Source organism: Carcharhinus amblyrhynchos, chromosome 5 (assembly GCF_965287045.1).
Source record: "Carcharhinus amblyrhynchos chromosome 5, sCarAmb.v2.hapA, whole genome shotgun sequence".
NCBI classification, from domain to species: Eukaryota; Metazoa; Chordata; class Chondrichthyes; order Carcharhiniformes; family Carcharhinidae; genus Carcharhinus; species Carcharhinus amblyrhynchos.
In genome coordinates this window covers 70669142-70691490 of record NC_137328.1, presented here as the reverse complement: position 1 = coordinate 70691490, position 22349 = coordinate 70669142, and the positions used below count along the sequence as shown (strand labels likewise).

At 41.5% G+C, this 22349-nt stretch overlaps 1 protein-coding gene across 2 annotated transcripts in view; it reads left to right on the top strand.

The window, feature by feature from the left end:
* The first annotated feature begins 5068 nt into the window (after window positions 1-5068).
* dmxl1 (Dmx like 1) overlaps window positions 5069-22349 on the top strand; it is a 193217-nt gene continuing 175936 nt past the window's right edge. For both annotated transcript variants that reach the window (XM_080188967.1, XM_080188966.1), the window contains exon 1: window positions 5069-5397. In XM_080188967.1, the coding sequence (XP_080045093.1) occupies window positions 5311-5397 (87 nt within the window). In that variant the 5' untranslated portion in view covers window positions 5069-5310. The remainder of the gene's footprint in view (window positions 5398-22349) is intronic.

Genomic DNA, 22349 nt, shown 5'->3' with positions numbered 1-22349 from the left:
TGCAAGGCCAGAATTGAATCTGGGTCCCTGGTGCTGTGAGGCAACAATGTTAACCATCATGCTACCCTAGTTAAAAAATAGTTTCTAAAATATCCATAAAATTGTAGTCTCCCACCCAGTCATCAGACTGATCATCCTCTCTTCTTGATGATTTCTCAGCACTAACCTGAGAACTGGCATGCTATTTCAAAACACTTAAAAGTGATACATTGTATCAAATAAAGTATTATCCTTTAAGTATTTGAACAAAGATATTTTCTGATCTTTGAGTTTGCAAACAAATTTATAGTTTTATAAACCTACTGCTTTGCAGATGGTGGGATGGGAACAGGCAGTGAACACTTCTTCATACAAGTTCATTGGAAATGCTCAAAGCTGCTGGTTATAGTTTCATATACAGCTTGATTGCTTTTAAGTCCTGATACTGGTTTGATGTTTCTCATCTCTTAAACCTGGAAGACATGCTGGTTAGGTGCATTAGCCATGTTAAATTCTCCTTCAGTACTCAAACTGGCATTGGAGTGTGGCAACTTGGAGGATTTTCACAGTAACTTCATTGCAGTGTTAATGCAAACCTAATAAATAAATGACATTAATAAATAAATTTTAAACTTTAGTCTTAGTTCAATACCTTCAAAACAGCATTTGACCTGGTGTAGCATCAAGGAACCCTCACAAAATTTAAGTCAATAGGAATAATGGGGGAAAACTTCCCATTGATTGGAATCGTACTCAGCACAAATGAAAATGTTTATGTTTGTTGGAGCCAATCACCTCAGTGCCATCTATCACTGTAGGAGTTCCTCAGGGCTGTGTCCTTGACCCAACCACCCAGCTGCTTTACCAATGAATTTCCCTCCATCATAAAGTCAGAAGTAGCGATGTTTACTAATGATCTTTGATCAATACCATTCATGACTCATCAGATACTGAAGCAGTCTGTGCTAATATGTGGTATTCTGGACAATACTTAGGGTTGGATTGACATGTGGTAAGTAACATCCATGCACGCATGTGCCAGGCAATGGCGCTGTCCAATCAGTGAGAATTTACCTGCCTGCCATTAACATTTAATAGCACATCAATATCTAATGGGTTACCATTTATCAAAAATTGAACTAAATCAGTCATGTAGATACTACGGCTAACATGGCAGTTCAGAGACTGGGAATTTTGCAGCTGATAACTCACCTCCAGATTCCCCAGAACTTGCCCGCCATCTACAAGGTACAAATCAGGAGTGTCATGGAGTATTCTCCAATTGTTTGGATGAGTGCAGCTCCAACAACACTCAAGAAGCTTAATGCCATCAGGATTAAGCAACTCACTTAATTGGCAACCCATTCACCAGCTTAAACATTCACTCCCATCACCATCTGCACACAGTGGCAGCAGTGTGTACCAGATACATGATGCGTAACAGCACGTTCCAAGCACATGACTTCCATCAACTAGAAGGACAAGGGCAGCAGGTGCATGTAAACACCATCACATAGAAGATCTCCTCCAAGTCACACACTGTCCTGATTGAGGACTATATTGCTTCATTATTCCTGGGCCAAAATCCTAGAATTCCCTTCCTAACAGCATTGTGAGTGTACCTAGGTCACATGGATTGCAGCAGTTCATGCAAGTAACTCATCACTACCTTCTGAAGGGCAATTAGAGATAGGAACAAATGCTGTCCTTGCCATCAACACGCACAACCCACAAAAGTGTTTAGAAGACATGGATAGATGAGAGCTATGAGGTGATGAATGAAAGGGAGTTGGTTTCAGGGGTTAAGAACTGGGAGTAAGGGAAGAATGGATGGGATGATCACGGGACAAATGATGGAATTATGTTTAAAAGGGAGAGGATGAATCTAAATCTAGTCATAGTTCTTTCTACTACTTACCCCAGTCTCAATGGATCATATGATTAACTTGCAATAATTGTCTTTCCAAACTCTTTCCAAGCGCAACTGTGAATCATTCACCCAACTTCACCAACACCTTCCATCAGGTGCACCTCCTCTGTGTTGCCTCCTCTCTTGCTTGTTGTTCCAAAACACCAGAGCAATGCCACTCCTTGGGTAAAGCTTTTCAATTACCATTCTCAGTTCCCTGCTGCTTTCTTGCTCCCTCACCTCCCTTCAGCTGGCATACCCTCTCAAGTCACAGCTCCAATATTTTTCTAATTCTTCATTTGCCTGGATGAATGCAATTCCAACAATAGTTAAGCTTCACACCATCCAGGACAAAGCAGCCTGCTTGATTGGCACTCCATTCGCAAAATGTCACTCCTTCTACCATTAATGCAAAGTGCTAGCAGTGTGAGCCAGCACACGAGATTTGTGTATTCATCTATGTGAAAATATTGTTCATCATCTATGCTTGCATCCATCAAAGTCTAGCATTTAACTTCAGGTATCATGTATTCATCCATGCAAATGTTTGTATTACAGTTGTGCCTGGTTAGCTCTAAATTTCATAGAAACAAAATAACAAATGATAATTAAACACTTAAGGAACATTCAATCACCAGTCATGAAATTCAGAAAACCATAAAGCAATAGCCATTAATAAAATAAGAACATTGAACAATTATACTGCTCCAAAACATAAAGTTCAAATGCCCCAAATTAAAAGTCTTGGTATAATAACTTCTACAATATTTGAATCTCACAAAACGTTAAATAATTCTGAATAAAGAGCTGACAATTGGTCAAATAGGTATCCGTACAGTATAAACCTCTGGAAACATTTCATGGAAAGCTCTTTTTATTAGGTGTCTGAAGGTCAGTTAGCAGTAACTCCCTTCCTAACAGTACCATGGGTGCATCTTTTTCACACGGGCTGCACCGGTTCAAGACGATGGCTTACCACCAACTTTTCAAGGGTAAATAAATGCTGGCTTAGTCAGTGACACCCACATCCTATGAAAGAATTAAAAAGAACCTTCCACCAATGTTGCTAAATTCCAATTCCTCCTCCACAATGCAGTCACACTGGCAAATGATTAGCTCTATTCTCGCTCCACAGGTGTTGTCAGACCTGTTCAGATTTTCAGCATTTTCTATTTTTGTTTCAGCTTTCAGCACTCACAGTCATTTGCTTTTAACTGTATAATCTAATGGTCCTCTTAAATTCCAGAATCTTTTCCATGTTACCAATCTTTTCCATGATACCAAAGTGGCACAGTGATTAGTACTGCTGCCTCACAGCGCCAGGAACCCTGGTTCCCGGGCTTGGGTCGCCGTCTGAGCAGAGTCTGCACGTTCTCCCCATGTCTCACCCTTCAGGTGCCTACCTCTTGTCATAAAACTATTGATAGTCAGCCTTGTCAATTTCCTTTTCGCAATGCCCATCATATCTACTGCTGGATTCCACCAGTGGGCCAATTATTTTTGCTCTTCTCAGCATAATCCTTTATAATGATTGTTGACTTGCAAACAAGATCTTTGATAACCATTATATTATTGCTAATCAGATGCATTATACTGGTTTTATTCTAACTTGGATCACGGAAGAAACACCTTGCTGCTTACCAAGTCTTCTTTCCTGCTATCCAGTCTACTATCTGTCATGTTCAAATGGCTGCCATAGTACTTATCACAAAATCACACCTTCATCTGTTACCCTAGTTATTTAATGCTTCTCTACTTCCAAGAGCATCATTTTGTTCCACTCCTCTCACCTTGTATCATTATGCAGTGCTGCTCAAGTCCTATCCATCTGCCTCAATCTCTTCACTGTGTGACTCCTCATCCTCGGTCATTTCAATCTTCACCTCAGTCCCATTTTCTCTCTCTTTTCTGAGTTTACCACCTTCCTGTCCTCTTTAAACGCATCTTTCCACAACACAAGCTGTGCTGCCCATGCGTTCAGGGCGCTTTTGCACCGCAGAGAAAAATGTCATTAGTAGAGCTTTGGGGTTGTGAGAGATACTAATTAAAACGCTGGAAACACTCCACTTTCTGACAAGAGATTAAAAGCAGGCTGAGCAAGTTCAGGTGGTTTCAAAGTGACCTATGTTTTTGCAACCTAGAGATTGCAGGGGAGAGCATGGGTGCCAGCCTGAGGCAGCAGCTTTTACGGAGCTAACCCAGCTTCCCTCTTGGTCCATGGACATTGTAAAAAGTCTGACAACACCAGGTTTTAGTCCAACCGATTTATTTGATAATACTCACAAGCTTTCGAGGGGGCTGCCTCTTCAGGTGAAAGGACATGCAACACGTGCCGGATCATCGACATGGATACCATCATCACACGTGAGAATACCATCCACCAGGTACACGGTAAATACTCTTGCAACTCGGCCAACATTGTCTACCTGATACGTTGCAAGAAAGGATGTCCCGAAGCATGGTACATTGGGGAGACCATGCAGACGCTATGACAACAGATGAATGAACATCGCTCGACAATCACCAGGCAAGACTGTTCCCTTCCTGTTGGCGAACACTTCAGTGGTCACGGGCATTCAGCCTCTGACCTTCGGGTAAGCATTCTCCAAGGCGGCCTTCACGACACACGACAGCGCAGAGTCGCTGAACAGAGGCTGATAGCCAAGTTCCGCACACATGAGGACGGTCTCAACAGGGATCTTGGGTTCATGTCACACTATCTGTAACCCCCGTGACTTGCCTGGGTTTGCAAAACCTCACTTACTGTACTGTCTGGAGACAATACACATCTCTGTAAACTGTGATCAGTGCTCCTTCCACTCACATTATCAGCCACTTCAGGACTTGAACAGCAGGTTAGGTGTAAGGATTCACATTCTAATCAGTAATCTCTAAACTGTCTGTGCTGTATACGCTCTGTCTGAGGCCAGAACTCTCCATTCACCTGACGAAGAGGCAGTCCCCTCGAAAGCTTGTGAGTATTATCAAATAAATCGGTTGGACTAAAACCTGGTGTTGTCAGACTTTTTACTGTGTTTACGCCAGCCCAACGCCAGCATTCCCACTCCACGGACATTGCGAGCACACTGCGCCTGCGGCCCTCCCGTCTCCATGGTAACAGGAGGGGGTCACGTGCTGCCCTCCTCCGAACTCTCGCGAGAGCTGGTACTGTGTCAGCAAGATGGCGGCTGGACGTTGCGAGTGGCGTCAGTGAGGAGCAGCCCGGAGGACAGTGGCCATCAGACACGTCAAGAGGCAGTGAGCGGGCTCCGAGCGGCCCGGTGTGTGGCCACCCCTTCTCGGACAGGCGTCATCGTCACTGCCCTGAAATGAACCGGGGACTTGGGAGCCGGCCGGGAGGGTGAATCTTTTGCTTCGTTGGCCGGGGACAGTAAGGAAACGGGAGGGACGCTAGCAGGAGGATGAATCTTCACCAGGTCCTGACCGGTGCTGTGAACCCCGGAGACAGCTGTTTCTCGGTGGGCAACATCGGCGATGAACCGTTCACGGTGAGTGCGGCCGGCCGGGAGGGAGCCGGGCAGCAGCTGACTTAAGCCAGGCAGGGGAGTGGGCAGTTTGAGTATCCGCAGATAGTGTGTGTGTCCCGGGGTCTGTGTGCAACTCGCGACGTTTTGCAGCGGTGCGCAGCCTCAGGAGCCGGTACACAAGTGTACACATGCCCTGCCCACAGGTACTCAACAACTAGTCAAGTACACAGGGCAGACTCGGCTCAGGCTGAGTTTGTATACTTGCATTTCTTCCATCAAAATGTTATGTAGAGCCTTCTTCTTTGGAACGTGCGACTTCTGTTCGAGGCGATCACACCTGTTGAAGTTGTTTTATATGTATTCAACCAGTTCTTGGCAATCTTGCCTTCTTAGTGGTGTCTACAAGAAAATTTGTGGCATCAGTTGACTCACTTATAGGTAATGTAACTAAATAACATCCCCGTAGTTGCTGAATTTAAACTATTTGCGGTTAAGTGTATTACTGAATAGGAGACCGTAGGTTAAAGTCATGAACTGTGCTGCGTTACTGTATCTTGGTGGGAAAACGGCAATAGGCCAAAGCATAAGTGTGCTGCTATGAAGGTCGGAGACCCAAGATAAAAATTGCGTACGTGGATGTCAAGTCATGAAAGACATTGTTTTACTTGTATTGTGCCTTTTATGACCACTGGATGTCTCAAATCACTTTACAGCTAATTAAGTATTTTTGAATTGTAGTTGTAATTTAAAAAAATGCGGCAGCCAATTTGCGCACTGCAAACTCCTCAAACAGCACTGTGGAAATGATCAGACCACCTGTTTTTGTGATGTTGATTGAGGGATAAATATTGTCAGGACACAGGGGACACTCCTGTACTTTGCAATATTGATGTGGAGATTGAACAGAACTCCCACTCACCTGATGAAGGAGTAGCGCTCCAAAAGCTTGTGGCTTGTGCTACCAATTAACCTGTTGGACTTTAACCTGGTGTTGTGAGATTTCTTACTTTGAAATATTACTATAGGATCTTTTATGTCCACTCAGTTTAACATCTCCCCAGAAAGATAATTCCTCCAAAAGTTCAACATTCCCTCAGTATTGTCATCATCCTTGATGTTTTGTGCTCAAGTCCTGAAGAGGGATTTGAACTTGGAACCTTGTGATTGACTTAAAAGCAAGAGTGCTATCAATTGAACCATTACTGACTGCTAACAGAGAACAAAAGAAAAAGAAAGAAAATTACAGCACAGGAACAGACCCTTCAGCCCTCCAAGCTTGCACCGACCATGCTGCCTGACTTAACTAAAATCCCCTTCGGGGACCATATCCCTCTATTCCCATCTCATTCATGTACTCGGCAGGACGCACCTTAAAAGTCACCACTGTATCCACTTCCACTACCTCCCCCAGCAATGAGTTCCAGGCACCCACCACTCTGTGTAAAAAATCTGCCTCGTACATCTCTTTTAAAACTTGCCCCTCACACCTTAAACCTATGCCCCCTAGTAATTGACTCTTCCAAACTGATGGTAACTTAGAGTTACGCTGTAGTCATGTCAGTGGCATGCCAAAAGGTGACAAGAACTCCTGCAACATTTTATTTTAGGCAGAGAAAATTGAAGAAATTTCAAAACCTTGCTCATGGCATGAATAATTGTACATTTAGCAAGTTTGATTGTTCTCCAACCTTTTGGTTGGGATTCTCACAAAAAAAATTCTCTGTCAAATTTGCATAAAAACTGGAGTTTAATCACACTTTTTTTCAGTGGGAGCTTAAAAAAGAATCTCGCACACTCTGTGCACTGCAGCATGCACTAGCTTGAATCATATTAAAAACCAGTGGGTGGGGCTTATCCCCATTGGAGAGGCTGGCAGCATAGCACTGTGCGGGCCTCTGTGCATGTACTGATCTGTCAGCGCCAAGAACGCCGCATGAGCAGTGGCCCCTGTCTGCTGGCCAACTCCATCATTGTCTAGGTCCACAACGTGGAGATGCTGGCGTTGGTCTAGGGTAAACACAGTAACAAGTCTGACAACGCCAGGTCTAAGTCCAACTGATTTATTTGATAGTAAACTCAGTAGCTTTCGAGGTTCCCCTCTTCGTCAGGTGAATGAAGAGTTCTGGCCTCAGACAGAACATATAAAGCACAGACAGTTTACAGATTACTGATTACAGTGTGAATCTTTACACCTAACCTGCTATTCAAGTCTTAAAGTAGTGAACAATGTGAGTGGAAGGAGCACTGAGTGCAGGGTAAAAGATGTGTATTGTCTCCAGACAGTACAGTAAGTGAGGTTTTGCAAACCCAGGCAAGTCATGGGGGTTATAACAGCTAGTGAGTTTACTATCAAATAAATCGGTTGGACTTAAACCTGGTGTTGTCAGACTTCTTACTGTGTCCACGACCCCCACAATGATGGCTGTGCGACCGCCCCCCGCGATGGCCTGATCACTGGTCTACCCCTTCCCTGCAGTCCAGCCACCTCCAGCAGGCTGACCCCTCCCAGATGGCCAGCCCTGATTGCTGGCCTCCCTCCCTCTCCCACCGATCCTGATTAGAGTGGCAGCAGGGCCTTGATTGCCCCCTAGGCATAGGCACTGTGCCCTTTGGACAGTAAAAAGTCTGACAGCACCAGGTTTTAGTCCAACCGATTTATTTGATAGTAAACTCACAAGCTTTCGAGGGGACTTCCTCTTCGTCAGGTGAATGGAGTGCCAGAGGGCCCAGCCTGGCACAGCCAAGGTGGTAATGCCTGGGGGCAACCTCTGATGCCCGACCCTCTTGGGGGATCACAATTGCCCCCCTTCACTCTAGCAGTGTTGGGCCCTTCTGGATCAGGAATTGGCTATCAGATAGGAGACAGAGGGTGGTGGTTGATGGTAAATATTCATCATGGAGTTCAGTTACGAGTGGTGTGCCTCAGCGATCTGTTTTGGGGCCACTGTTGTTTGTAATTTTTATTAATGATCTGGATGAGGGTATAGTTGGGTGGATTAGTAAATTTGCTGATGACACCAAAGTTGGAGGTGTGGTAGATTGTGAGGAAGGGTGTCATAGTCTGCAGGGAGACTTAGATAGGTTGCAGAGCTGGGCCAAGAGGTGGCGGATGGAATTTAATGCGGAGAAGTGTGAGGTAATTCACTTTGGTAGGAGCAACAGATGTGTCGAGTATAGGGCTAACGGGAGGACTTTGAATAGTGTGGATGAACAGAGGGATCTAGGTGTATGTGTACATAGATCCCTGAAAGTTGGGAATCAAGTAGATAAGGTTGTTAAGAAGGCATACGGTGTCTTGGCGTTTATTGGTAGGGGGATTGAATTTAGGAGTCGCAGCGTCATGTTGCAACTGTACACTACTCTAGTGCGGCCGCACTTGGAGTACTGTGTGCAGTTCTGGTCGCCGCATTACAAGAAGGATGTGGAGGCGTTGGAGAGGGTGCAGAGGAGGTTTACTAGGATGTTGCCTGGTATGGTGGGGAGGTCCTATGAGGAGAGACTGAGGGATTTAGGGTTGTTTTCGTTGGAAAGAAGGCGGCTAAGAGGGGATCTTATTGAAACATATAAGATGATTAGAGGTTTAGATAGGGTGGATAGTGATAGCCTTTTTCCTCGGATGGAGAAAGCTAGCACGAGGGGGCATGGCTTTAAATTAAGGGGGGGTAGCTACAGGACGGATGTCAGGGGTAGGTTCTTTACCCAGTGGGTGGTGAGGGATTGGAATGCCCTGCCTGCTGCAGTTGTAAATGCGTCTAGTTTGGGGGCGTTTAAGAGATCTCTGGATAGGTTTATGGACGAAAAGGGATTGGTATAGGCTAGTGGGTCATTGTTTTTGTAACTGGTCGGCGCAACATCGTGGGCCGAAGGGCCTGTTCTGCCCTGTAATGTTCTATGTTCTGTGTAGTTTTCGATCTTCAAGTGATTTTTTTTCTGACGCTAAGCTGCTGATGGACGGTCAAGAATATACCATTGGTTCAAAATTTGCTCAGCTGAAAGGAGGCAGACTAGGGAGAACCTGGCATTTTATGAATGAGTTGAATTTAAAAAATGCTCAATTAGTACAGGTCGTTTATAGTGTTCTCAGTGTCATAAGAACATAAGAAATAGGAGCAGGAATAGGCCAACTAGCCCTTCAAGCCTGCCCCGCCGTTCAGTAAGATCATGGCTGATCTGCCTTGGCTCAGTTCCACATTCCCGTCCTCTCCCCATAACCCTTAATCCCCTCTTATCAAAAACCCATCAACCCGCGTCTTAAAAATATTTAGCGAGGCAGCCTCCACCACTTCAACGGGCAGAGAATTCCAGAGATTCACCACCCTTTGAGTGAAGAAGTTCCTCCTCAACGCCGTTCTAAACCACCCCCCCTTTATCTTGAGGCTGTGCCCCCTAGTCCTACTATCCTTTCTGAGCAGGAAGAGTCTCTCCACCTCTATCCTATCCATCCCATTCATCATCTTATTCGTCTCAATGAGATCTCCCCTCATTCTTCTAAACTCTAACGAGTACAAGCCTAATTTATTCAGCCTCTCCTCATAGCTCAACCCCCTCAACTCCGGCATCAGCCTAGTAAACCTCCTCTGCACTCCCTCCAAGGCCGAAATATCCTTGCGTAAGTAAACAAAAACCATTATTTTGTGTCATAAATGCAGTTATTTATAATGTTCATTGACTATAATGTAGCAACTAATAATTCAGAATTTTCAAACATTCATTATAATTTTCAGTGAAACCTATTTGACAAGGTGTTACTTAACAGTAACTACTGGAAATGCTGATCAAATTGGGCTTTATCTAAGTTGTTGTTTTATCATAACTGGAAAAAATATAGGTGTGCAACAAGTTTTAAGCAAATAGTATAGTTTGGGAGGGGAAGAAAGAACAAAAGGAAAGCTGTGGTGGGAGGAGAGTGGGAAAGATTAAATGACAAATGAGATGCTGGTGCAAGACAAAAGGACATGGTAATGGGACAAGTGAAGAAACAAAAGATTGAAATGGCAGCATATAAAGTGACAGTTTATTTATTACTGTGAAAATCTAAATCAGAATGGAAAAATTACCAGCCAGTTCTGGGGGAAAAAATGGGGTTAGAAGTTATACTCTGAAATTGTTGAATTCAATATTCATTCTGGAAGGCTGTAAAGTACCTGATTGAAAGATGAGATGCTATTTATTGAGCTTGCATTAAGCTTCGTTGGAACAGTGTAAGAGACCGAAGACACAGAGATCAGAGTTGAATGAAGAAATAAAACGATGAATGACTGGGAGCTTGGAGTTGGCCTTGCCAACTAAACAGAAGCGCAAGAAATGGGACACTGTTCTGTCAGCCACAATGTAGGGGGAAACTTCGGCTAAGAAAACTGAAGGCATATTGGAAGTACTATAATGGGAGATGGCACTGACACACAATGTGATGGAGACAGAAATACAGAATACAGTGGAGTGCTTAGAAACAAAGTAAGATGAAGTGTGGGCAAAGTAAATCTACACTGTTTCAGATGGGTTTCAGCTAATGGATCATTGGCAAAAAGCAGGCTGATTTCTGTATGTTTTCTTCAGATCTACAACCTCTCACTTCAGGTCCCCTCTATCCCTTCTCATGGTGAATTCTCGCCACCACGCAGTGGAGTAACTCATGTTGGAAGGGTGAAGCAAAGTCCATTGTGGTATAGAAGGTGATAATTTTTGTTGATATGGCATAATGATAACGCTGTGTGGATTGCGGTAAAAAGTAAATACTGCCAAGTAACCTGTGTTGGCCATCCACTGCAACTGCCAAGTCACCCAGATGTCATGGATCCTTTTTACATCTGAAATCATACAAAAACAGCTGAGTGTGTGTGAGCAGTAACTTGCTTCTGCCACTAGTCAAATTCCTTAGCATAGGTTTAGCTGGTACATGTGAATCTGTGATACTTCAGTGAAGCTAAATATAACTGAACAATAGCACCTCTTTTGGGTAAACACTAATCCACTTTCAGGATTTGACATTGAGTTTGAAGTTTCAGTTTGTAGCCATTGTCCTTTTTTTGAATGGCAAGTGTTGATCGTTCTTTTCCCATTTATCACTCTTCCAGACCCATACTTTGTCTCTTGTTCCATTACTGTCCCTTTTGCCTGTCATCATCTTCACTTCTGCCATTTAATCCAACTCATCTTCCACACTATTACAGACATTCCCTTCTGTTTTTTTTGTCCCTTTTTCCTTGCTCTCTATACTTAATATCTGCTAGAATGCTTGTCTTCTGTCAAAATAGACTGGGATCTCCTTTTTGCCAAGGTGTGTTCATGCAGTCAAGGGACATGTATTCTTGCATTTCCCAGTTATCCAAAACCTCCAACTCCTATTGACTATGCAAAAAACATAACTTTTCATAAGACAACTAGGTCTCTCCTTGAACAAAAGCAAAATATTATGGACGTCTAAAATAAAAACAGAAAATACTGAAAATATTCAGTAGGTCTGGTGGAGAGAAACAGATCAACAGTTTCACGTTGATGACCTTTGACAATTGATAAAGGTTAGATGTATCAATTTTTAAGTAAGTACGGAGGCAGGAAAAGGCCATCAACATGAAATATTCACCCTGCTTCTCTTCACAACTGCTGCCTGACCTAAGTATTTCTACAATTTTCAATTATTTCAGATTTCCAGCATCAGTAGCATTTTACTTCAGAAAGATAATTTTCCTTTCATATATCAATGGGAGGCTGGCAGTTGGCTGAAAGATAGATCTTGATATAATGTATTTATAATATTTTTGCATGAGAAGGAATCCAATAACAGAAATCCAGTACTCCCTCAGTTGACTGCACTTCCTGAGCAGTCTTTCAGCAATATGAAAACATTGTTTACCAAAACAAGACAGCAGGTCTGTAAATTGGTTTGCACTGAGAACCAATCCTTATTCCATGTTGCATGTTTCTTCTACACTTCTGGAATTTCAGATAAGCTTCTGATCTTGCACCCTACGCTTTTTTTTGCTTAAGTTGCAGGAAATTAGTTTGTTTTAATTTGAAAATGAATCTGATTATAAATAAATCTCTGACAATTAAAGAAAATAAGTGGCTGGCTTTAATATTGTTCTCTATAAGAACTTAATTGTAACTATAGCATCTTTTCAAAGATTTATATTTTGTCCTTTGTTGATTTCTGCATTGTTAATGTACTGCATGAGCAGTTGTCATACGCTGTCAGGTCTCTAGTGAGAAGTCTCAACACCAGGTTAAAATCCAACTGGTTTATTTGGTAGTGAACGCTGTTCCTTCATCAGATAAGTGGAGAGTTCTGATCAGATCTCCACTCACCTGACGAAGAAACAGCGTTCCAAAACCTTCTGGCATTTACTACCAAATAAACCTGTTGTGAGACTTCTTACTGTGGCTACCCCAGTCCAATGCCGGCATCTCCACATCAGGTCTCTAGTGAGACATTTTGTGTTAAAGGTGATTTGCATTAATGCAGGTTGTTATTGTGACCAACACCAAACTAAAAAAGGATGACATTGCTGCCTACTGCTTGCTTTCCCAAGATGGAATTAAAGGAATGTTAATATACATAACGCTAAAGGAGTAAAAGACCTCAAGTGTAACGTTGCTTCCATAAAGTTTTAATGGAGATGAATAAGCATGAGAAAACAAAAAAAATCACAAAATGGGGTTCAGCAGTTTATTGTTCTCGAGATTTGTCACCAGTAGAACGGGTCGAACAGCCTTTCCATGCAGTGAATGTTGCAACGATTACAACATGGTCAGCTATGCAAATATTTTAATTTTCCAGAAATATTAAAATGCAGAATAGCTTAAACAGTGATCACAGTGATTTGAACAGCTAGCCTTGAGTCTGAGTCCTAGCTAACAGCCCTCCAGAACAACCTTACTTCAGTAACTTTTCTCTTTCGGCTGATCAAGGGAAGGAATGGAGCACTTTCTTTTTGGAACACCTGGTATTACTATCAAATGCTCTTAGATCAGTTTTAATACAGTTGGATATAGAGTACAGTTTCTGTGCTTGAGCCTCAAGCTTAAAAGAGCCCACTCCATTTGTATTATTTTTACAGTATCGACTACAGTGCTTCTCCTTTGTAGTTTGTAATAAAGTCCCAAACTAGGAATAGTTTGTGTCTGTGCTAAATGGAACTGAGTAGATTTTCATAGCCAGTTTGGACTAAACTTCAGCCTGGATGTCTCAGGTGAAACTAGTGGGCTAACCCATTTTGAAAATATTTTCCTGATGAAAAATAACCTATGCACCCATGGGAATATTCTTAAATTCTGTGGTAGAAATTATTTCACTTGAGTTAATTTGTCCAACTTCTTGCATTGATATTTATACTGGCATTGACTATGATATTCAATTGAGTCTAGTCATTCACAATATGTTCAACCGAGACAGTAAAGCTTTCCCAAGGAGAAAGGAGATTGGTCTTCAGGTCCATTCGGAAATATTCAAAAGATATCAATACTTAGAAAAGAACTAGGACTGACAGACTACAAATCCAGTTTAAGATTATTGGAATAATTAAGTGGTAAGTAGCATCCAATTCCACGGTGAGTGGTGAGATCTTTTCATCAATCTTCTCAAATGGAAACTCATGATAGTCCATACGTACATTTTGTCCCAGGAATAAGCACAAGTAGTGAGCAGTAGAGTCTTTGCAACGAGGAAATTCTCAAGATTTGTAAAGTGCTTGGTCATTAGGGAATTGCCCTAGATCCTGAGGCAGAAAACGGGGCATATCTTTAGAAGCCCTATTAGTACAGAAGCTGCATTTGACAGCAAATATTATCCATCATTTCAAAACAGATTGAGAAATGAAATTTGGAAATTATATATATCTGTAAACCTAAGGGCTCTAATAATTCTATTGGTGACTATTTTAACTGCTTTCATTACACGGGAGACAATCTGACTCCTCTTCTCCTCTAGCTTGCTCCACAAGGGAGGTTGAAAATGATAGTTGAGTCTTGCTGCTTGACAAAACAGCATGTTAAACTACAGGTGTAGATAATTTACAAATTTGTTACTTGAGCAATAACGAAGCGGATGTAACTAATATTTTGTTGTTCTCCATGAGCAGTTTCAAAACTTGATGCTGTTAAATCAATGACTGCTGCAACTTAAATGTTCACTAATCTCTTTCACACATTTGTTAATTGTCAAGAGACTTAAGCAGATGCAGTTAAGGAATGCCTGTTTGTTTCCTTTTTGGTGGTGAGTGACAAGTACCAGAACACTCTGATTATATTATTTTTGTAAATTATTGTGAATTACAATTAGAGGTTGTTGACTTATTGCATTATGTTTATACAATTGCAATATCTAAAATAAATCTGTTACTGAGATACAGAAGTTAAGCCTAAGAATGCTTTGTTGAAAATACTATATTTTATGAGGACGAAGATGTGCTGAAGTCTTAATGTATGTTCATAAAAATGTCTTTTTAATTTTCTGAGAGTTCTTGAGGTTGCATATTTGCTGTGCTTTGTGATATTACCAATTGGAAGGGTGTTGAAGGGGCTTTGTAGTAAACAATGAAAAATATAACTTGACTGTCATGACAACTGTTGCAGAGGTCCTGGGAAGCAGTGGTGCCGCTGAGTATTTTACACTCCTTGCTCATAGTAGTGTTATCCAGAACCAGAGTATAAAATAAGGATCATTTCACAAATGTATGCAAAGTCTGTGCTAAAGACACAGTGTCACAATCATTTTGCTTACTCAATTTTTAAATTATTTTACATGTGTGGTATTGCTGGCTGAGCCAGCATTTATTGCCCATCTGCGGCTACTCTTGAGCTCGGCAGTGGTGTATCACCAGCTTGAGTCAGTGTAGTCTGTGTGGAATTGGTGCACCATAATATTGTAATTGAGGGAGTTTCAGCATTTTTACCTAGCGATAGTGAAGTTCCAAAGAAAGCTAATAGAATGTTATCATTTATTGTGAGAGGAATTAATGACAAAAGTAGGGAGGTTATGCTTTGATTGTACCTGGAACTGGTGAGACCACATTTGGAATTCTGTGTGCAGTATTAGTCTCTTTATTTAAGGAAAGATGTAAATACTTTAAAAGCAGTTAGGAGAAGATTTACTAGGTCAATGCTAGGAGTGGACAAGTTGCCTCATTCGGAAAGGTTGGACAGTTTAGGCTTGTATACACTGGAATTTAAAAGAGTAAGAAGAAACTCAATTGAAATCTTTTAAGATCCTGAGGGATATTGACTAGTCGGGTGTAATGAAGATGTTTACACTTGTGGGAGAACCTAGAACTAGGGGTCTCCACTTTAACGTAAGGGGTCACTCATTTAAAAGAGATGAGGAGAACTGTTTCTCTTTCTGAGGGTTGTGAATCTTTTGAAACTCTCTTTTCAAAAGCCAACGGAAGCAGAGTCTCAAATGTTTTTATAGCACAGCTAGAAAGATTCTTTATTAACAAGGAGTGAAATGTTATCCGCAATAGGAAGAAATGTGGGGTTGAGATTATAACCAGATCGGTTGTGATATTGAATGGTGGAATAGGTTTGCAATATCAAGTGGCCTACTCTTCCTCCTCCTCTTCCTCCTCATTCACATGTTTGTTACGGGTGGGGGTGGGGGGGCACCAGCTGCTCTCTTCCTCCAAGGTGGTAGAAGTCACGCATGATATGTTGTTGCAGTGCATCTGTAGAAGCTGTGCTAAACAAGCAGGCTGATTTGTCCTTAATGACGCTGAGTCTCCTGAGTATTGTTGGAGTTAGTCTCCATTTGCCTGTAGTGTATCACACATCTGTCTCGACCTTAAATGGTAGAAAGTTTTTGGAGAGTCGGATTTGAGTCACTTGCTGCTGAGACCCAGCCTCTGATTACTCTTGTAGCCATAGTATTTATGTAACTGGTCCAATTCGGTTTCTGCTCACCCCCAGGACATTGGTGAGGTTCCAATTATAGTGATTTTTGGGGAGGTGGTCCGTGGTCAGACTGTCACTTGCTGGAGATGCTCATTGCCTCACTTAGACGACGGACTGTTCATTTTTAACATCAAGGTTCAAAGGATTTGATATTTGTACCAATTGTCTTGAGCTTGGTAATTGTTCTTTTTGTTGTCTTTAAGGCAGAATACTTACACTGAACAGTTTGATATAGATAGAGTTGCATCAAATAAAAGTTTCTTGGGAAAACATAATGTCTGATTACCAACTCATTCTGAAACAAATTCATGAATGCCTGTAATTGCTACCTCGGCTAAACAATTTCTTTTATTTGAGTGTTGACCATAATTATTGACTAGATATTTGGATGCTATTAGTATAAATGTTCCTCCTCTGTTTGCCCAGTAGCATCATAACCCACTGATTGTTGCTTGGAAGTTTATTATTGCTCTAATTCTGATAAAAGAATGTATTTGAAATTGTAACTACAGGTTTTTTCCACAGTCTACATAGGGGATTTCATGGTACATAATCTCCAGGATACATTGCAGCTACTAAAATCAGTTCTCTGATGCAACCAGGGAAACAGACTACTTTTTGATATCTGACCTGCTTAATTCTTCATCAATCTCTTGTGATCCTTAATGAAAATATTTGACAGTATGTTTTCTATATAGTGTAATTGCAAAAATGGCGTGAGAACATGGATGATATTCAAGTATTCATATGTAGTGACTTAACTGCATCCAAAGAATGAAAGTCACAATTTAACAATTGCTTTGGTAAAATTGAATTTAATGTTTGTCTCTTATGAAGTGCGACAGCTGGTTTTAAGGTTGTGTAACCTGTTCTTCAGGTAAAAAGGTGATATTGTTGGAAGAATTCAATTCATTACAATGGCGAATGTGATTCTGTAACATGACGTTAACTAACTAGTTACTCATACTGGCTATTAGTTTAAAATTGGAACCGTGACTGTACTGGAAACTCATAAAATTGGATTCACCTTTGTTTACATTGTACATTGGCAGATGAGTATTTTTTAATTGTGAACTATAAAGAATTTAACATTGCAATTGAAGTTGATTTCCTGGCAACCAACCCGTTGTGCATTTTTGATTATATTTTACCACGGTGCTTCCAAATGAGTGAAAGGGATTGCTTGTTTTGAAATGCATACACTGTGCTGCAGCTTTTTTGAACTGAATAGATGCTAATCACTGTGCACAATATGAAGAAATTACAGTTTTGACCACAAGGAAAGTAATATTGACTTGGTTTTTTTGGTCATAGATTTGTACTTGCTAAGCTTCAGTTGCTACCCTATTAATATTGCATATAAAAATTATGCTTCAAGCATTTCAGAAGTATCCTGTTGCAACAATAAAATCTTATTTCCTCATAGCTAATATATTATGCACTTAGAGGACATAGGTGAAGACTGCTGCTAGATATGTTAGTAACCACAAACTATGTCCTAGTACCATTAACAAATACTGATGCGATAGTGGGAAGGAGATCAAAAATAATTGTAAAGTGGAGTCCAAACCAGATCAGCCATATTCTTTTTGCATGGTGGAGCTGGCTTGAAGGGCTGAATGGCCTGTTGCTCCTAAGTCCTTTGTTCCTGTTACAAACTGGAGGGGGTTGGGGGGAGGAGTTTAATTTAAATGACACTAATTTTTCCTCTCACCCACCTGTAAACATCCACTGCACTGCAGCAACTCACCAGGACTGTCTCAACAGCACTGTCCAAATCCGTGACTGCGACCATCACAAAGGGCGAGAGCAACAAATACGTGGGACCACCACCACCACCAGCTGGATATTCCCCTCCAAGTCACTGATCACTTCCTTCACCATCGCTGAATCAAAATCCTGGAACTCCCTCCCTAACAGCACTTTCTGTGCTTTAAGACTGCAGCTCACCAGCACCTCCTTGAGGGCAACTATGGATAAGCGGTAAATGTTGGAATGGTGGCAAGACCCACATCCAGTAAATGAAATTTAAAAATCCTACATGTTCTTTAATTGGGTTGCTACTTGATATAAAATGGAAGGCTGTTGTGTAGCAAGAGCTTTTAGTACAAGCCAGAGAATAACACTTGTCATTTGTACAAATTTTTCATATTTGATCTTTGGAAAGCAATTATGTTTATGTGGAACTTCCTAGTGAATGCCTCTACAAATATTTAAGACTATGTTCACTCAAAGAATGTTGTGATTGTTTCAGTTACATGAAGTTTGTATTTGACTGCAACAGCTAACAAGATGAGCAACAAAACTAAACTCCCATAGAAATTCTCGAGCCACTGGTACCATTGAGATTGTCCAAAGGATAGTCAAGTTTATTATTTTGACATGAAGCATGTAGCCATGGTGGCATAGGAATGGATCTAGGAGATGGACATCACACAAGAACGTGAGGTTAAAAGGTGAGGTGTAACTTCATTGCACTGTTAATGTAAACCAACTTGTGACAAATAAATAAACTTTAGGTGACTAGAGGTTTGAATGGATAGGGAGCATTTCTTGAAATATCCTGAGACCAGTGGAGCTTGGAAGAGAAGTTGAGTGGTCATCATGTGGTGGGAATAGGATTAAGGTAGCAGGAGATAGGTGTTATGAATAAGGTGAGCTTGGAGAGGGCAGAGGGCATGTGAGGATAAAGAAGAAAATGTAGAGCAAGAGGAGAGTTGAGCTCTGTTCTAGGGTGGAGAGAACGTTAGATGTTTTGCTTGGTGGTACGAGAAGAGAAGAAATGGCCAAACTGGCTGGATGGATTGTCCCAATCTTAATGGCAAGGAATTCTGTGAGCTCTTTGGACTTGTTGAGAATGGAAGAGGCAGGGAGAGGGTTTCGTAGAATCATAGAAACCTTACAGTACAGAAAGAGGCCATTCAGCCCATCGAGTTTGCACCGACCACAATCCCATCCAGGCCCTACCCCCATTTCCCTACATATTTACCCATGAATCTGTACGTGTCAGGGCACTAAGAGAAATTTTTAACATGGCCAATCAATCTAACCTGCACATCTTTGGGTTGTGGGAGGAAACTGGAGCACCTGGAGGAAACCCACGCAGACACGAGGAGAAATTGCAAACTCCACACAGACAGTGATCCAAGCCAGGAATCGAACCCAGGTCCCTGAAGCTGTGAAGTAGCAGTGCTAACCACTGTGCTACCATGCCGCCCCAAAGACTATAGTGTGGAAAAGAAGCTATAAATTATTGAATGTACTAGGATGATTCAGAAATTGTTTTGGCAGAGAGAACAGGGCCTGATCTACCAGAAATAGGAAATTTTTTGTTGCTCCTCAACAAAAATGGAATCAAAGGCCTATTGTGTGTGGCTACCTATCTCACCTCTGGTCAATAGGACTCTTTTTCTTATTTTTCCTCAACATCCCTCAAGCACTTACCAGGTGAGGCATCAAAAGATAGTATATAGCTTGAGTTCCCTCACTTTAGTGCAACACATTTTACCTAAATCCCACTGCCATCGAGGGAAAGATGCCAATTGAGAACATAGTAATGCGTGTTTCGCTATTCGAACTGACTTAGTGAAGATGCTTGCATCTAAAAAGCTATGCACAGAACAAATATCATGATCACAATTCATGAAAATATTGCTTACTTCTATTTAGCATGGTTACAACACAAGAGGAAGCCTGCAGTTAGTTCTATGTCTGCCTTCTCTCTGAAAGCAGCCTTGTATGTCTCATTCCTTTGCCTTTTCCTTGTAACCTTGTGTGGTGATTATCCTTTTAAAGGTTCGTCTGCAGAGCATGGGTTACATTACCTGGGGAACCAATCGGGGGGGCAGGGTGATGGGTTATCCTGGTGAGCTCAGGTTTCCTTCTCGGGAACTGACTGTGCAACCAAGAGACTGCAAGCCTCTGTTTAATTTTAACCTGTAAATAATTGTGTTTGTTTTCCCTTAATTGATGAAAAATAATTATTACACCCTACAAATTGTTCTGTTTCGGAGAATTATCACATTCAATTTTGAAAGTCATGGTCGAATCTGCCTGCACCACACTCAGAGCATTCCAGATTCAAATTGCTTACAAAAGATTGTTCTCATGTCACCTCAAGTTCTTTCAAGCCAATAACCCTAAATTGATGACTTGTTGTTCTTGGCCTTTCCACCAATGAAATCAGTTTCTCTCTTTATTTTGCCCTGACCCCTCATTCTCAGATTACCACTTAATGCACACCCAAGTTGCTTTGGGAAGGGGCTGGAGTATTCTTCGTGAAAGTGGACAGCTGAATGGCTTGTTCAGCTTCTTCAAAGGGCAGGTATCTAAATCAGGCAACAATGACGTGTTTCCTTCCCTAAATGATATCAGTGAATTAGATGGGTTTTGAGAAACAAACCAACATCTCCAAGATCACTTTGATACCAGCTTCATAGAATCATAGAATCCCTACAGTGCAGAAGGAGGCCATTCAGCCCATTGAGCCTGCACCAACAAGAGTCCCACCCAGGCCCTATCTCCATGTAGTTATCCTGCTCGTCTTCCTGACACCAAGGGGCAATTTAGCGTGCCCAATCAACTTAACCGACAAATCTTTGGAGTGTGGGAGGAAATCTGAGCACCCAGAGGAAATCCACACAGACATGGGAAGAATGTGCAAAGTCCACACAGACAGTGACCCGAGGCTGGAATTGCATCTGGGTTCCTGGTGCTGTGATGCAGCAGTGCCAACCACTATGCCATCGTGCTGCCCAAACTTGTTTCTTGATTTTTTTTTAAAATGCATTATTCTCAAACTTTGATTTGAACTTGCAGTCTTTGGAGTATTAATTCATGATTCTAGATTACTAGCCCAGTAACATAACCATTTCAATAGCACTATGGTGACTGAGGAACTTTCAATGTGAAACCTGAGTTGAACTGTCTGCTAAACCTTTCAAAACCACTCGTTGCCACAGAGCATGGTGGCGTAGTGATTAGTACTGCTGCCTTGCAGTGCCAGGGACCTGGATTCCATTCCCAACTTGGATCACTGCCTGGATGGAGTGTGCACATTCTCCCTGTGTCTGCATGGGTTTTCTCCCACAATTCGAAAGACATGCTGGTTAGGTGTTGGCCATGCCAAACTCTCCTGCAGTGTATCTGGACTGGGGTGACTAGAGTATTTTCACAGTAACTTAATTGCAATGTGAATGTAAGCCTACTTGTCACATTAATAAAACTAAAAAAAATTCTTTGTTTCTGTGAATTCTGTTTGTCAATTATGATGCATTCTATTGCAGAAAGCCTGGTGCTGTTTGGCATAAGGGAGGGGGAGCTTGTTTTGGCAAAATTGAGTAGGGGGCTTTGCCACAGATATGCAATATCCTATTAATTATCATCTTCCTATAGAACTTCCTTTGTTCCAAGAACTCTGAGGGAATTTGTGTATTTTGATATCTGGCTGGTTCTGCAGATGATGGTATAATCTGCAAATACTAGAATGTTGATTTATTTATATCTGGAATAAGAGTTTAAAAGTTTCAGGTTGTTTTTCAATGTTGCATCTTAAGTTGTGTATCCAGCGAATTAGTATGAGTTGACCTTCAGAAACACTGAAGATCATTGTTTGTTACAGTATGAGCTCTTGTTTTGGTCACCTGACTTTCTGGCTACACCTTACTTAAGCTGCACATAAAAGCCTTCTCTTGTCCCCTTAGATTTATGACATTTCTATCTCTTAATTTAGATGAGTTCAGGTCTTTTCTAACAATTTATCTCATTAAACCAGTTCTAACCTCTTGTTTAGAAATGGCATACAGCTACATATGTTCTGTTTGGGAAAATATTATTGACAACAATCAGTGTTGTTGGTGCTATTTGTTACAGCAGTAAATGGGTGCAGTAATTGTTACTGTCCTTGGAGAACTGGTATTAACATTTGTTTTATCTGTCATTTTGGATATACATTGCTTATTCAAAGCATTCCCTAATTTTTTCAATTTTTAGAAAAGATAAATACAAAGAACAACACAGCATGGGAAACAGGCACTTTGGCCCAACGAGCCCGTGCCGCCGCATCATCCTACGCCTATTCTACCCTGCTT